At 37.4% G+C, this 18,580-nt stretch overlaps 1 protein-coding gene across 1 annotated transcript; it reads left to right on the plus strand.

Moving 5' to 3' along the window:
- Positions 1-3,665: 3,665 nt before the first annotated feature.
- On the plus strand, positions 3,666-18,528 carry LOC109063513 (AT-rich interactive domain-containing protein 5A-like). The gene is made up of 7 exons (XM_042762736.1): positions 3,666-3,820; positions 6,811-6,899; positions 12,235-12,400; positions 14,033-14,085; positions 15,302-15,399; positions 15,585-15,738; positions 16,506-18,528. Exons 1-7 carry the CDS (start codon positions 3,817-3,819, stop codon positions 17,739-17,741), a joined length of 1,800 nt encoding a protein of 599 aa, XP_042618670.1. The 5' UTR covers positions 3,666-3,816; the 3' UTR covers positions 17,742-18,528.
- Positions 18,529-18,580: the final 52 nt, after the last annotated feature.

An 18,580-nucleotide genomic window follows, 5' to 3' on the forward strand; every position in this document is an offset into this window, starting at 1 on the left:
CAGATGTTTTCTCAATAAGCTGCATGATTAAGCTATCATTCATAGAAACCGTGCAGGTTAAGGATTTTTCATCTATAAGCAAAACCAATAGTGATGCTTGACAGCAATCACTTATAACCAACATTTACTAACATAATGGATGCCATATTAATATGATCAACAGCCAACAGTGTAATATTTGCATGCTTTATCACTTAATTTGATGGCAAGGTAGTCAAACGGTTCTATGTCCGTCTGATCCAGAACACTAGCTATGACAAGCACCTAAGCTATTGTGAAACTCTGGTGTGATCTCAGACTGAGTAAAACCTGAACCTCTCAAATCGAAGATGAAAAACACAAGTCATAAACTCCCTAATTTCCATTTCGTCTGATATCAACATAAGCAATTTCATACTCCCCGAAATAAATCATCTTGGAGAATTGTAATATACACCAGATTATCGTGCACAGGCTGAGGTACTGTATGTACGCTTTCACTCCCAATAACAGGGAGGACGGATGTTTTGTCTAATATTTCACCTGAGAAACTCCCTCAGAGCGATTGGCTCTGGGCTGAAAACTGTTATTGTGACATTTAAAGGTTAAATATGGTTAAATGTCAGGGACTATGCGAGCAGGTGAGAGAGGCCCCTCCATAAACGACACATCCGAAACTTCGACAGCAAGACTAGTTCATGAGCGCTCTAAGATATCATGCCAGTACATAACATCTGTCAGCTTCAAAACAAAGACAGATTTTAATGATGGGGCTTTCCGGTGTTCTTTTTTATAGTTCATGTTAAATATGTACAAAACACCCGCACTATATAATCACGGTCCATTAATAACAAAACAATGGCTGTAATAATGGTGTTTTGCATTTAGCGGGCATTTCCCAACATTTTGACATTAAAATATATGTCTGTACCGTCATACATGAAATACAACGTTCCTGAATCTTTTATTATTATTTTAACAATGGTCACATGTCCTTAAAGCCCCTTTAATTCTTAAGTCACTATGAGTCCTGTAGTCCAGTCTTCTAGTGCAGCCCACAATCTAAACCATGTAAAACCATGCCTCTTTGCTGAAAAAAAAAACTGAGAAAATGTTAATTATTAAGTATTTTTGTAATCTTGTAGCAATAAACATTAAATTAACAGCAACATAAAAATGTATTAATTATTACTTATATTGTATAAATTAAATTTATAAATCAATGGATTAATATATAATGCCAGAATGGGTAATTTAACAAATGCAATGCCATGAATCAAAGGCTAGTTTGTAGTAAACAGACTTAACTTATATTTTCAATTAATTGAGAAAAAGATTTACATATTTTTTTTGCTACAATAACTTGGTTAATAGGACAGTCATCCTTATGTGTTTTAATATAGCTTTAGTGTTGCATTAATATTATGATATTTAATATATAGTAACGAATCAGTTTTCTAGTAATAATTAGTACTTCTAATAAAAAATGGGTAATTTTTAAGACTACAGTCACAAAAAGTGCTTTGATGTTAAAATAAATTTGCAGAATATTCTAATTATTTGAATAATTGTTAGAACAGTAATTAAGTGTAAAGTGTCTAGCTGATGAAGTGCATCTCCATCATAAACTAAGGTAATAACCATTAAGTGCATTATGTTTAATAACTGCTATTCATAATACTTTACTTTTCGCTTCGCACTACTCAAAAAAAATTGTTGTAGAATCACACTCATAAATTGCTGGTAAATTCCACAAACAATTAACGTAATTAAAATAACATGTTATTTTGAAGTAGAAAAAAAAATAGTATTTTCTTGTAAAACATACTCGAATAATCTTTGTTTTATTCACAACTTCGAACTGCTGTTGATGGTTGAAAGTATTCAAATGTTTCAGCTGTTGTGTTCTTTTTTATTTTCATTACTCTACATTATCTCCTTTTGCAGAACAGAAATGTGCACGCTTTTTGTTATGCTAAAATATAGTTGTCCCCTTTTTACAGTTTTTGAGGTTTTGCATAGCACAATACATCTGTCCTGGTTATCATTTTCATAACAGATACAAAGGGGAAAAACTGAGAACTGTACTTTCACCAAGTGCTCTTCTGTGTTAGGGCAAACCCCTTTCTCATACGTTTCCAGTATGTGTCTGCTGACAGGTTTTGAATCCAGCCATGTAAGGGTGTTAAACTACAGGCACTTGTGCTGAGTTTTAGAAAAACAATTGTTTTTTTTATTTCTTATTTTAAAGGAATAGTTCGCTCAAAAATAAAAATGTTCTTTCTTTACATTTACTCACCCTCAGGCCATCCAACATGTAGATGTTTCTTTCTTCATCTGAGAAGATTTGGAGAAATTTAGCATTGCATCACTTGTTCACCAGTGGATCCTCTGCAGTGAATGGGTGCCGTCAGAACAAACAGCTGATAAAAACATCACAATAATCCACAAGAAACCCAAACCACTCCAGTCCATCAGTTAACATCTTGTGAAGCAGAAAGTTGTGTGTTTGAAATAAACATATACACCAAGGCATTTTAACTTTAAACACTTGTTTCTGGACAAAATATTTTATCATGGAGTCCATAATCCATATAATGTTTCCTCCAGTGCAAAAAAGCCCATTCGCTCTTGTCCTCTAACATCAAAATTCACCAAATTATTTATTTAGAACTGTGTGTGTGTATGTGTGTGTGTGTGTGTGTGTATGTGTGTGTGTGTGTGTGTGTGTGTGTGTGTGTGTGTGTGTGTGTGTGTGTGTGTTTTACTTGATTTGGGTTGTAATCAGTGCTTGATTTGTGTGTACATTCGGGCAATACAAATTTTTCACTGAAGAAAGCAATGACAGAGGACTTCTATTTTAGACGAAAGCAACAGTTTAAAGTTAAAAACATCTCAACGATTGATTTGTTTCTTACAAACATGCAGCTTTTCACTTTACAAGACATTAAATGATGGACTGGAGATATGTGGAGTACTTTTGGATTACTGTGATGTTTTTATCATCTGTTTGGACTCTCATTCTGACGGCACCCATTCACTGCAGAGGATCCACTGGTGAGCAAGTGATGAAATGCTACATTTCTCCAAATCTGTTCTGATGAAGAATCAAACTCATTTAATCTTGCGTGAGCTGAGGGTGAGTATATTTTCAGGAAATTTTCATTTTTGGGTGAAATACTAATTTAATACATGCAATCCGCTAGTAATGTTCAACATTTTATGCATCACTGGATATTTAGGCTACATCAGCATTCTGTCATTTAGGCTACATCAATTTAATTAACGTAATTTGACAAAATCAAAAACTGGAAATTATGAACCACCATGTCGAAATTATGAGTCATGTGTTTCAATCTATTTAGGTTAAAAATGTTTGTTGCAGTGGAAATGATGCCATAATTAAGGCACGGTATAAACGGAAATGATATAAATCATTGTCACACATTAAATATCAAAATGCTTTATTTTGCTCTTATACATCATCTAATTTTAAACATATAATAATGCATTTATCTTTCATATCTTAAAATTGAAACTCTGAGGGAAGATTAAAGACTCAGTACAAAACTGCAGTTAGACATACTGAAAACGTATTAACGGAAACACGCACACGATGTCTGTAAACCAAAAGAAAAAAAAAACAGTCGCTCAAGAAGACTCAGAGTCCCAGGGTTCCTGACTGCCTCGAGTGAGGAAGTCCTGTAGAGAGCGAGTGTCCAATGAGAGGCAGAGCGCGCTGGAGAGCGAGCTGTCAATTACTGTTGCGCGAGACTCGAGGACAGACATCAAAACACGCTCCTGACGTTTCATCTCTGGACGACGCGCTTTTCTAAAATGGGTAAGCGCTTATAATGCTATGAATGGAGCGATGACTTTCTAATGTGTAAAATTAGCATGCCTTTTTTTTTTAGCACTTTTTTTTAACTTTACAAATAAGTAATCTAATGGTGACCAGTAGCTATTTTTAGTTTCAAAAGTAACCTTTTCCGAGACGCTACTTCTGATCTCACAAATTATAATTGTATGTTTACTTGTCATATATAATGACTAGTCAGATTAGCTACTGTATATTTAAATTCAAAATCTTTCTAGGAAATCTTAGAAGAAAAACTGGGATAGTAGCCTAATGAATAGATAGCTACTAGTATAACTGATAGATACTGAAGAGAAAAGATACTAATCACTGTTTGATTATTTAGTAGTAGTTAGGCTATCATAAGATGAAATATTAGCTTTTTGGAAGGAAAGAATGTCAAGTGGCTTACCATAATGGTTATTACTGTCATTTGTAGTAATTTGAATAAGGACTAGGTATGAGTAACCATAACAGGTTTTGCTCTTTGAGGAAGTGGTTTAGAGAAATAGCAGCACATTGCTGTTGAAGCGTAAAGCCCCTCATCTGATACACCGACAGCAAACTGATGAGAATAGGCCAGATAAGCTGCTTGACCAAACATCACAGGCCATTTCTGTTTGGGAAGCTTTATCGAGCATCACAGATATGTATTTCTGCACTGATAACTTTGTATCGTCCTTTGATGTTGTCATAATGTGAACACAAGTTTGTCTGTGACATTATGAGGCTATCACATTGTGATGTTATCGCACGTTATGGCTTTATTTTTGAGACGATCCAGGATATGACAAATTCATGGTTAGCATATCAGAAGAAAAGCCTAAGTTAAAGGTCTTCGGATGTTTGAGGGGATGCTCGATGAAATAATTCATTTGGGTTTCATCCCATCTGCCCCATCCGAACAATAGCAGGCTGCCCGAAACAATGCAGAAGTTGCTCTCGCACCAGTGATAATATCAGTCCAACTTGTCACAGTCTTTCTGCACTGTGGCTCTGAAGGGGAAGTAAAATAACAGAAGCCTGTTGAGTGCCCTGGCACAGGAAACGTCTGATCTCGAAAGCGAAGCGTTGCTGGATGTTACAGACAGAGATGTGAGTGTAGAGAGCGGTGAGGAGGCTGTGAGAAAGGGAAGTGGAGACTTTGAGGTAGAGGCTGCCCAGAGCCAACCTATAATTCAATGCTTGTGTGGTTTGTGAATAAGATGCTGTCAGGTGCCTGATGGTTGCATTGTGCTGGTGCTATTCACAGCAGATGCCTGAACAGTAGATGACTTGATATGCTCGCCTTTGTGCCAGTTTTGACCTGAAATTTGGCCATCGAAAGTTCAGTGTGATAATGGTGTCCTCTGCACCTCCTGAAGAAATACAAAGCTCTGAAAATGTTATAAAAATGGAGTCACTGCACATTCACCTCCACAATCCAGTCATTTCAAAACAAACAGCGGTGATGAATTGGCCGAACTGATGTCTGAATGATAAGAGATTGTGTAATAAACACACGACTGCTAAGTTTATGCAAGATATAGATATTATAATAATCAGAAGATGCATTGGAGTGTCAATTTTATTAGACAGCTCACATATGTTTATTTTTATATTTGTGCAGAGCATCACATAGCTGTGGTTTATGCATACAGACAGGAAGTAGTGTTGTAATCGTGTGGTTACATATTAGAATGTTCTCTCTCTTTCTTTCTTTCTTTCTTTCTTTCTTTCTTTCTGTTTTACACGCCCATTTAATTCAATTCTTCAGATTCAAAACTGCATTTTATGAAGCAGGTGCTGGGTAAACAGTGAGCATTGCTCTGCTCATGCTAAATTAGCAGCTGATTTTGATATTTAATGTCATTGGGATTCACCGGATACACTCTCACTGGGCCGATACCCTTTCTAAAGGTACTAATATGTTCACTTCATGTACTTTTAAAGCACTGTTATGTTCCATTTAGGGTAAATAAGGTACAAAGATGTACCTTTTAGCTTTTTGTAGGTATTCTGTAAGTATTGTAGGTATATCCCAATTTACAACTTTGTACCTCAGCTTTTTTTTAAAGAGTGTAGGGGTGAGGGATGTTTATGTAGATCTAATAAGTGTAAATGCGGTTTTTAAAGGGACAGTTCAGCCAAAAAATCATTTTGTTGAATGCAAAAAAAGAAGACTGTGGTGTTGTTGACTAAAACTCAAACAATTACAGATTTTCAGTAATTGATATAAAGCTGAAATACAATATTTTTATTAGATTAAAAACTTAAATTTAAAAAAACTTGAAAACTAGAAATGTCATCTTGGCAGCATTTCGGCATAAGCTGAAGTATTGAAATTACTAAAACTGAAATAAACAATTCAGTAAATATATATAGAAAACCCTAAGAACTAATAAAAGTGACAGAAGCACAAACTAAAAAAAAGAAAACTAAAATGAAATGTTGAAGTGCTAAAATTCTTAAAACTAAAACTGAAATAAAAATTCACTAAAGTTATATAAAAAATAAAAGTAAAAAAATTAAAAACATGTAGCAAAATTACTCAAACTTAAGCTAAAAAAATAAAATAAAATAAAAGGAAAACTGAAAATATAAAAACAAAAAGCTCATTCAAAATGTTAATAAATTCTTAACTGGAATATAATTAACACTGAAATTTGACAGAATTTGTACAGTATATCGATTTCTGGGTGAACCAGTTCTATAGTTACCCAATCGCTTTCCATTGATTTTCTGTGGTGTCTCTGGAAAAGACCTCTATCTCTCTGTTCCCAAAATCAGTTTTGAATGGCTATCACTGAAGAATTCTATCACTTTTATAAAGGCGACCAGCCGGCCTCCTTTCTAGATACCTGCATCTACGGTAGCCACTGAAAAACTCAGCTGACCTCTAACTGAAAGTTTCAAACACTGTGTGCATTCTTTTGATGTATTTGCGTGCTTACACCTTCATTTGTGTGTAACTAGTATGCTGGGCTTTGTTTTAGTGTTGGACCCTCGAGGAGAGGTCGATGTTGGAGAAGGGGAACTAGAAGACTGTGAAAAGAAAAAGCAGGAGCTGAATTCACCAAACCAGGTAAGACACACGGCAGCACATGTGCCTCATGATTCACTCCTCCTCTTGTCATTTTAAGCATGTATGGTGTTATTCCCTGTGGAAATAAACACTGTAGAGAACATTTCTTGATAGTTCATAGTTTGCCACAGGCTATCAAATGACTTCAGTCATACTGACTATTTTTATGGTGGTCATTCTGTGGCAAAAGTTACGTAACAGTTCTCAAAAATTCTGCTTTTGTGTTCCACTGAAAATGAGTAAGTGATGAGAGAATTTGCATTATTTTGGGTGAACTGTCCGTTTAAGGCATGATCATGGATCGTCTCCCATAATTTAACTGTGAACGTGAATTTGAATTTGAATGGAGTTTATGTAAATTTCACATAACTGATTCTCCTGATGTGGCTGAAGTGCAAATTTTGCTTGTAAAAATAACATCTCACTTCCCCTTTCGGTCTAATGACTGTTGCCAAATTGATTTCTGGTATCATTGCAATATTTCGGTTACGGAGAATGCTGATGTCAGTAACAGTAGTTAGTCACTTGACACGATATGACACAGTTACCGAATGTCCATTTGACTTTCATTTTGCAAGAATTATTTTTTTTTCCTCTAATGTGTGCTGGAAAAATCCATATTCCAGTATATTTACATGTGTTGACGCAACATCCTCTGGCCACTTTTATTTCGGTTACAGTTTTCGGTTCTTCATTTCTGTAGTACATCAGAATAACAAGTGAATGAGTGAGTTTTTAGTGTTAGATTGCAGGGGGTTGGTAAGATGTGACATCTATAGTCATTTCTTTTATGCGACGCACATGGATACTCATATAAACAATCACAGATGTTTTTTCTCTCTCACACTTCTGGTAATTGAAAACAGTGTTTGTTATGCTAGTGCAAAGATGCATCATATTTCCAGGGTGGCGTCAGAAGTTGAAAGCCTTGTGGTTTTGGTGGTGAGCGCTGGCCATGCCACTGCGTCTTCATCAACATTTATAAACTCTCATTCTGAGTGTTATTGACACGTCCGCTGCAGACTAACCCACGCACTTTTCCGAAATTTGAATGAGGTGGAAATTGAAGAGCTGCAGCTCGCAGAAAGTCTCTCACACTTGGGCCTGTGCTACTTTTAGCCACAGTTCAAGAGGGTTGGGGGCACAGTTCTCAACACAAAAAAACCCTTCCTGTTTGAAACTTGAAGGTAGCGTTTAAGAGCTAAGCTCTTCCCTATTGTGGTCTTGATATGACTGTATTAAATTGAACGACTGATCTTAAATTTTTAGTAATGTGTCAATTGGCCAAAATAGTTTCATGAGAGCATGCTTCAAGCATTTTAATATATGCATCCCACCAGTTAAATCTCTTCTTTGATGACATTTGTGGCTAAAGAATGATTTTGTTACAATTTCATTAGATAAAAGACACAAAATGCACAAAATGTATACATTGGCTATGTGTAATACAATATTAACAGACCGTTATAAACCAATTTCAGAAGAAAATACCATCTGCGTCTTTCTCAAAAAAGCACTTCCCCTTGATTAAAAGATATTCAAATATTTATTCCAAGAACTAGTGCTAACAAACTATTCCTCAAAGCTGGTTATCAGTGTTGTCAATATAACAGGAAGTGTTTGGGTAGATGGCAATCAGATAAGGCCGTATATGAAATTTCAGTGAAGATGACTCAATTCAGGACACACTGGAGCTCAGCAGCAGCCATAGAAATAGACGTGTCAATTTTTCTCTGTTGTATTTACGACTGAAGTGAGGGAAAGAATGAATCAGACTCTTTTAGATTGCCCCAGCTTTTAGGCCTACATGTATGATATTATTCCCTTCACATGAGAGAGATGTAATCTTTGGCCTCAATGTTTACTCATTTCAGTTCGCTGAAAAGGGGCCTTCTTAGCTTCTATATTACTCAGTAGCTAGAATAAAGCCCTATGCGCACAATATTAGTCATTGTAAAGGCCTTATTCTGGGAAGAAGTTACGCTCTCTGAGGAACTCTATTCAGTGTGAAACTTTCTGACTGAACATCGCTTTGGCAGAGAACAACCACCAAAGTCATCAAATGGAAATCCAAAGCTTTCTGTGCGTAGTGTATATAGTCACCGGGGAATTTCTATTCGCAAGCTGTTATGCATTGTTTTTGTCTTTTTCCACAAACAATTAAGCCTGCTAAAAAACCTGCTGAAACCAGTCTAAGCTTAGCTGAGAAGTCCCAGAACCAAGCAAACAGACCAGGCTGGATGACCAACTGAGACCAGCAAACCAGTTTAGGTTGGTTTCAAAAAACAAAACAAAAAAAAAGGCAGGGCAAGGGGTTCATATTACACACTTTTGTATACAAATTAAGTTTTCATGTCATTTTATATTGTTACTCATGTCAAGGCAGCTTTATTTCTTTAGCGCTTTATACAATACAGATTGTTCCAAAGCAGCTTCACAAAGATAAACAGCAAAATAACAGAATCAATTATGAGAAATCATCTATAAAGACAATGCAGATTCTGCTGTAAAGCAGCTTTAAAGCAATAAAATTTGTCATTATTTAGCACAAGTCAGCTGTGTCAATTCAGATCAATAACAGTGTGAAGTTCATCAATTTTGAACCAAGTTCAATTCAGCTATAAGTAGTTCTACAAAAGGCAGCAATGCTGTTCTTTCGTTCGTTATTCAGCTCGAGTCAGTTCAGTGTTGATGTTGGTCAAGGTTTCTTTCATCAAAGTTCATTTCTCTTTTATCATTTTCCACCGTTACCGTATCTTTAAGAACTGCTTATGTAAATGACCTCTTTTGTGATTGACTAACTTCTGACAATTCTGTAAAATCATAGTTTTAATCTCAGTTGCAGTTGGCCTGACATGCATCAAGCCACAGTTTATATACCAGCTGTACATAAGCAGCTTTTGTCATAATTTGCTTACATGAACTTATTTTCTAGGGTTTACCAACTTTTCTGCCTCCCCCCTATAAGTCATGTGTATTGTTACTGACTGGGCGATCCTGTGTGACGGTTGGCATTCATTTCTGCATGCCTTCACTCTTTCGTTTCTCACTTGCGGCCTGCCTGCACTGTGGGTCATTGTCCTGTGTGCTTGTGCGCTAGATGCTAGCAGTTCCACTTTGGCCTGATCATCTTATAGCACTTTGCCACTCAGGGTGAATGTGCTGTTTTTCTGTAGATAACGTTCACTTACTTCCCTTTTTCAACAGGGCTTGTTCCTTCCTTGCTTTGCAAGAACATCAACAAGGTTTATAAGGTGCTGATAGTCTATGCTAACCTGTTATTAGTGGTGTTTGCTAAGGCGAGAGCATCAGTGCGTAACTTATCCTGAACAGTTTCTGCTAAAGACATGGATCATACCCCAAATCATGAGAAGAGGTGTTTCTGAGTTATCACATGGCAGACAGTTAAACAGGCAAAACAAAAAAACAATAAAAGTACACTAAAGGAGGGATTAAGACGTAATCAGATTTAAAATATTAATTACTTGTACTTAGATTATATTACATTTTAAAGTGCTCATAATTAGATTACAGTTACTGTATCAGTTACTTTTTATAGATTACATGATTACGTATAATTTACATAATGGCCCTAATAACGTGCCCTAATTCTTCTTTTTCTATCTTAAATTTTCCTTTCTAAATATCCTATTGCTTATATACATTCAGAAAGCATTTGTACAGCAATGCTAACATACATAGCAGCAAGTTTTGCAAGTGCAAGAACCGCTCACATTTACTGAAAACCTGTGTTTTTGTCTATATTAGGCTGTATACTATTTCTTATGGAAATAATATACTTTAAAGGATGTAGGCCTATCTATGTGCAAAATAAATATGTTTTCGGATACTTAATTGCACATTTTAAATACTAACAAGCATTTATGCGAAACTAAAATATACTTTAATGTCATCTCTGTTGAAACGTGTGTCATGTGTTTAAATATATTTGTAATTACACATTTGTAATGATGAAGTTGCAGTTTAGTACATTTAAATGTAATATTAACACATTTTAAATTGCAATCAAGTACTTTACATGCGCTTTAATATGTTAGTCAACACATCATAACTCTATAAATCATGATAAAATATTAAAACAATTATTTAAAATGTACATTTAAGTGATTACAAAGTGCACTTTTTAAAGTGTACTTAATTGTGTTTAGAAACATAGTCATAAAAGTATACTTAAGTGGCCTTTTATCATTAATATTGCAATATCTGAAAGTATTTTTTTTTTTTAAGATTCAGAATACAAGTGCACATGCAATACAGTTAAACGCACTTCTTTTTCACAACGGCTGATTGTGTGGTCCAGACCCGATCACACCAAGAATGATGAATATTAAGATAACAATGCAAGTGCCCACAATAATGGACGATAACATATTGCTTATTATAACCGTGTGCTGCAGTTTTATAGTCTGCTGCTTTAAAGTTGGGTGGACTCTGATTTACGGTGAATGTTTTTATCATTATTCATCAGCTGGAAAAAAATCATTCTGAAAGTGATTTCAACGTCATTGTTCCTCTGTGTCGTTATTGTTATAGTTGTGGTGTGAACTATTAAAGCATTATAACTGTAGTTATCATGAACAGCCCTTTATTCTGGAGTTTAGCTTCTTCCACAAAGTCTTTTGATCAGATTGTGCGAAAGTGTGATCTGAGGAACATATCTCATAATCCCACTTCACCTTTTTAGTATCATATAGATAAGGAAGGCTACTTTCATGCTCTTGTGCTTCAGCTGAAAATCACAAGATTTGCCTACATCAAACTCCCGCCCTCTTGCAGTAACTGCAAAGTTTCTCACGTTTGCACCACTTGTGTCTTTATCATAGCGTGGAGTACAGCACCAGTGCAGCTTTCTTTTGTGAAAACCCCACCAGTGGTTCGGTTTCCCTTCAAACAGGATGTCTGGTTACTTATTGAAAGTGGTGGTGAAAGCCAAAGCTGTTGTGTTTTCAGTCTCACACTCTGAATATGACTGGTCTCGGAACGGGGTTGCATGAACACCTATATCACCTGCAATTTTGCATGAGACTTTGAGAAAATGAATCAGTGAGCAGATTTATCAGGCTATTTGTGTGAAAGTGAAATTTGGAGTTGTTCGAAGCACAGTTACGCTGCTTCCTGTAAATGACACAAACTCACCCACATATATTCATATATTGTCTATATTGTGTACAGTGCACATGCATAGTTTAGATTTATTGGTTACTGAACTGTTATGTTGGGAACTCCTGAACTGGACAGAAATTGACAATTAAATAAATTTTTTGGCAACTTTTGTGATTTTGTGACTTTTAACCGTACACTATTTTTCCACTAGACCAACAGGGAGATGGAGAACATGGTTTCCACCAATAGCAGCGAGGAAGGATCCAGAACTGAAAAATCTGAGAGTGAAGAGAGAACCTTTGTGACCAATCTGTACTGTTTCATGAAGGAAAGAGGCACGCCTATAGAGAGAATTCCCCATCTTGGCTTTAAACAGAGTGAGTCTGAATACTGTTGCATATAATATTACAACATTTAAATCAGTGCTTTTCAACTAGTTTTGCTTCAAGATGTAGATTTTACATTGAACATTATGTAATAACACAACACAAAAACCTCAGCCCTCAAAATCATGCAAATGCAATGCAATTCAATGAATGTAATGTAAATGTAAATGTAATTGTTTTTCTATTACCAAGAACTGTCCAGGCCCTGCAATATGAAAAAAATGAGTTTCAATCTCTCTGCAGCCATACCAAAACACTCTGTGGTCGTCACAATCCAAATGAACCTGTGTTTAGTGTTGTCTCGGGCTCATCTATAGTTTTACCTTCTATAGTTTTGTTCATGGTTTTTGAGTATGAGGGCATGTTACGTGTTGGCATCTCTCTGATTTGACTAACTTTTATTAGTGAAAGGTCAGATACACCAACTTTGACATCAGTAACAAAGTTAAAGGTTTTCTCCTTCCTTTTAAAAGTTGAACAGCCTATTTATTATGCTATTCCAACTATGTACAACTATTTAGATAATTGCATTTTATTACTTACATTTAGCTTGATTTTTCAGCACAGAACACAACCGCAACCGTTTTTTGGGTGGTGATGCAGCACCATATTAAAAAGCAACAACATGCTGACTAAATCATGTACTGTATTTGCCACTTTCCAATAATGCGGTACACTTTGGTGTGTCAGGACTTTTTCTTTTAAACCATGAGGCAGAAATCATGTCGAATGTCGTGTTAACTGTTAAAACAAAAATAAAACAGATGTAAAATTAATTAATTAATTATCATTAGTCAGAATTTTGAACTCATATTTAATTCATTGTATTACTTTTTTTTTTTAAATATAATTTTTTTTTAAAAATGTAATCTGTAGTCCCACATTTTGCATAGTTATGTTACAAAGTGATTTTTCATCATTACACACGACTTAATTTGGATTTTTTATAATGGGACAGAAAGACAGTACATTTTGTCAGTTTTTTAAAATGTTGCTGTGTTGAGCTCAAACATGCAAGTCTGTTAACCACAATGTTGTAAAAATACTGGTAACACTTTACAGTAACGTTTCATTAGTTAACATTCGTTCACTACTTTAGTTAACATGAACTACAAATGAACAATACTTCTACAGCATTAGTTGATTAATTTCAGCATTTACTAATGCATTATTAAAATCAAAAGTTGTGTTTGTTAACATTAGTTATTGCACTGTGAATTAACAGGAACTAACATCTTATTGTAAAATGTTACCAAATATTTTCTTTAATTCATGGAAAATGTTTATTAATAAGTACAAACCAAACTAGCTAGCCACTACTGAGTGAGGCTATATTTATGCTAAATTTGCAACCCTGTTACCCCGTCTGGCATTGTATTTTTAAAGTTTTAAACTGTATTTCAAGATGTCCCAACATTTGGTAACAGGGTTGCATATCACATATAAAATGAATAGAAAACAAAACAGCTCTTATAAGATTTAGTCTGACTTCCTTGAGATGAGGAGCACCTCATTTCACTGATTTTCACTGATCACAGTTTTGATGAGAAGTGCCATCTACATCTCATAACTTGATCTTTAAGATTGTGTGTTGACGCAATCGTGTCTTTGTCTTTTTTCCAGTCAACCTGTGGAAAATCTACAAAGCTGTGGAGACACTTGGAGGATATGATGCGGTAAGTATCCTCACACAACCTTGAGCAAACAGACCTCCAGACAGACCTTTCACAACCTGGTGCTGGTCTATCTCCCTCATCTCTCATTCATACCACTGATAGAATTATCATGTCGATATATTGTGCAAGTATGCCAACTGCCCGAGGCTTCCGCATCTAACGAGGAAGTTGAGAAGCAGGTCATGCACTTGCCACTTGCTCTTGCACAGTGGAAACTATGATGGCTGTAGGCCACACCATACATACAACAGTGACCGTTATGACCACAATGAGAACGAGGGTCCATCTTCCGCCTAGCTCTTTCTGCCCAAACCCACTGCTTCAAAGCTTGGTTTTCTCACCCTTAAGTTTCCACTCACTCTAAGGTGCTAAAGTGTTTGTATTTTTAATGAGTGTGCGTGTGGTCAGTAAAACCGATGTTTGACAAAACAATGTCTGTCTGTCTGTCTGACCCAAAGGGGGTCTTGTTTCTGTGTGTGAAATGGGTCTGGAAGTGGAAAGTCTGACATTGTACTCAAAAAAGAGTCATGCTGAAAAAAAAATGCCATTATTGCATCAGTCAAACTTTTTTCCAGTAACACAACTAAACGGAAGGTGTTTGCTGTGACTAAACGAAGTTCAGAGGACTGACACCTGTAAATAAAAAGTACCGTGGTCATTAATTGATTTAGCAATGTGTCAGGCAGTAAGGGTGGTATTAGCATTGTAAAGCTGAAACTTTTATCAGCCTGTGAAAATAAATTTAGGGTATTTACTTTTTGTACTTTGAGGCAACCTCTGAAACTAACCAGTGACTAATCATGAAGTTCCACTATGACAAGAGCTGATCAGAATGATAATGCAGTGCATGCAATACACACACTGTCAGTCCAAGAAAACAAAATGCAAGCACAGATGCTAATTTAGAATTGCACATTAAACACATTTAGCCTTAAGGCGCTATCGCATTAAAAAACGTTGTCCATTGTCAATAATGATGCATGTAGTGCCGTTTACTCAGTGGTCACTTTCCAATTAAACAGCGTTACATTGGTCAAGGCAAATTCATGTTCAGAATTACATATCTGAATATATGTAAGTGCAAACTCGTGAATTAGTCATTAGCATCTGGGTTTCTAAGTGAATCATTGTCAGAGAAGTTGCTATATGCAGTAGGTAGTTAAATTCAGTTGTCTTTTCTTCTAAGGGTGTGTAATAATGTTGTGTTTGCTCACAGGTAACAGTGCGGAGGCTATGGAAGAATGTGTACGATGAGCTGGGAGGTAGTCCAGGCAGTACCAGTGCAGCCACCTGCACACGCAGACACTACGAAAGGTAAACTCACTTTTAACTGTAACGAACCATGCATTTTTTAATTCACCAATCAAAAATTGTATGTTGGATTGCTTAGCTATACTCAAACTCACATTGCCTACATGCACACAACTGATCAAAGTTTCAGAGCACTTGCATTGACCACTAGGCCATGGCTTCAACAGTAAAACTCTTTCTTTGTGCAGGTTGGTGTTGCCCTTTGAGCGGCAACTCAGAGGGGAGGAGGACAAACCACTGCCACCTTCCAAACCTCGAAAACAGTACAAGAGGAGCCCTGAGAACAGGGGAAGTAAGCCAGAGAGCAAGAAGAAGAGGAAGATGGAGAGAGAAGAGTGCGAGGTGAGCAGGAAGAAAATGTACTCGGATCAAAGAAAGTCTTTGTCGAATGTATAGTTAGGGTGGGGACAGTGCTATGTGAACTTCAGCTTTTTAATGGGACATTTTTAAGTAATGACGCAAACAGATTGTTAAATTGATTCATTGAAATGAACTATCTGAACCCGCCGTCCATTCTTTAAACCAATTGCCCTTTGTAGGGTCAGGGGCATCTGGAGCCAGTCCCAGTGGCTCAGGCCATAGGCGGTTAGCTGGACGGTTAGCTGTTTGAGCCCATTAATGGAAATTAATCTAGTGCTATTTATGTTACTGTCTAAATCAGTGATGTCAAACAGTTCCTGGAGGGCAACAGCAGAGTTTAAACACACCTCACCCAGCTAATCAAGGTCTTCGGGATTACTTGAAAGCTAAAGGTAGCCGTGTTGGAGCAGGTTGGTGTTAAACTCTGCAGGACTGTGGCTCTCTAAGAGATGAGTTTGACACCCCTGGTCTAAATGCTCCCATGTTCAAGTCTTGGGAGAAGGAGGGATTACTGGACTATCCAAATAACATTCTTTAAGAAACTCAATGGCCAAATAAAATACACATTAGAACTTTAGCAATATTCACAATGTTGCTTGATTTTATATCAACAGCATAATCATCTATCACCAAACCCTACATACAACAATATAAATCTAAGTGATGCATAGAATATATCTCCAAATGTCCTATGTGTGGAGATGTATCTGTCTGCTCCTTGTGCTGAAGCATGTCCTTTTTGTTCTCAGGAGAAAATGGGATCAGATCATCACTGTGAGAGAGGCATGTGTTCCCATCACAGTACATGGTTGGCATCCTCCGATCGCCTGGACTCTGAGCAGTCATCCGTGGTTTCTGTCCATGGTCCCCACCCAGGCACCTGCTCCAGAGAGATCCCCCTCCTTCATACTCCCACCCCGACTGAGGTGATCTCTCCCTTGGAGAAGAAGAAGCGTCTGGCCCAGGCTAGCCTGACCATCCCTGCCTCTGGTGCCTTGGAGGACGGTGCAGAACTGGAGAGACCCTCTGTTATTCAGCTGTCCCACTGTTCCCAGTCTCCTGTGTGTCCTTCTTCCAATCGCACTCGCCACTCTTCCGATGGCTCACCCCTCCCGGTCTCCTCTCCGTCTGGCTCCTTGTCCCGTAGCCTCTCTCCTTGCTCTGTCTCCTCTGAGGACTGTATAGCCGTGCCGACCCAGAAGTCTCCTTCCAAAGATACCGAAAGTAAGACACCTTCTCGTTTGTCTGCTCTCCCCACGTCCAAGGCTGCTAGCACAGGAGTTTGCAAGCCTCTCGGATGTTATCCCAGCAGCAAAGAACTTGTCAACTATCACCGCAACCATTACAGGGATTTCCTGCCAGGTGGCCCACCCCATAGCGAAAAGACCCAGAGGAGTCTTTCGCCGTGGACCTTGGATGGTAAATCCAGCACCAGACTTACATCCTACAGGATGCCTTCGCCTGCATACACCAAACCCTGCTGGGTCCCTCATGCCTCCAGCTTCTCCAAGGTCTTACCACGAGATCCTTGTAGACCTGTGTCACTACAGCCCACTTTTAAACCACACATGTCCTACCACCAGCACCTCCTAAAGAGGCCCATCACCGATGAAGCCTACTTGAAGAAGACACAAGTGGGCTCTCCACTCCGCCTTATCGACAGGAAAGATAAAGCAAAGACAGAGTTGCCCAAGCCTCTGCCTACCCAGCAGTTCTTCTACCACCCTCATGCCGGTGTAACAATGCCCTACCTGCCAAGAGCTCGGGCAGACTTAACCGAACAGTTGAAGGCTCTACCTCTTCAACATGTCCTTCTTCCAACCCATCTAACAATACCTCCTGCTCAGACCCACTCTATGCATTGCCCTCCAGTGGGCACCCCCTTTCCTGGGTCTTACGAGACTGCTTTGTCCTCCTACCCTTACCCATTATCCATCTGGCATCCACCCGCTGGGTACAGCATGGCAGGCCTGCAGCCATACTGAATGATTCTGAAACGACTGGTCCTTCAGATCTATAGGTCAACATGAAACCAAAATGGATGAGTTTACTTTCTCAATACAGACTCCTTCACATGTTACTAAAAAACTCAGATACTGAAGGATCAAGGCAGTTTTCTTGATCAACTTTCAGGATGGTTTTACATGAAGTACAATGGGTTGCGATTTGTTTCATGTTGATTTTAAAAACTAATGCTACCTTTAGGAGTTTCATACACGGTCCTGTAGCTCAGCTGGTAGAGCATGAAACTTGCAACTGCAAGGTTTTGGAATCAATGCCCAGTGTATACACAATACTGATAAAATGTAGCAGTGAATGCACTGTAAATCACTTTGGATAAAAGCATCTGCAAATGTAAATGTTACATGTTGATATGTTCATCAGTGTATCTATATCTGCAAAAGAGAATAGCCTCCTAGTTGATGTGGAATAGGTATAAATAATCTTTTTAATGCCATTCTTCGTATGAATACCAATTACTTTGTGGTACAATTCAGAGTCCAATGTGAATAATCAAGTTTCTTGTATATCTTGATAAATAATCTCCAGGGTTGGTCTGGCTCAGATAGGAATATTCACATAAGGGTACATCCTAGAAATTGTTTTTAATTTTTTAATTTTTTTTTTACATTTATATCACAGTCTCAAGACCCTCAACAAGATCAATGTGTTTGAAAACACACCAATAATGTAAAAAAAATGTCTGTAATGTAAAGTTGTACATTGCAAACTGAAAATATACTTTTGTATAAAATAAATTTTACAAGATCATGTCAGGTCTTCAAGACACTTCCTGTGAATCAGCTGCAAAGATTCTAGCAAT

This window comes from Cyprinus carpio, chromosome A8 (genome assembly GCF_018340385.1).
Source record: "Cyprinus carpio isolate SPL01 chromosome A8, ASM1834038v1, whole genome shotgun sequence".
NCBI lineage: Eukaryota > Metazoa > Chordata > Actinopteri > Cypriniformes > Cyprinidae > Cyprinus > Cyprinus carpio.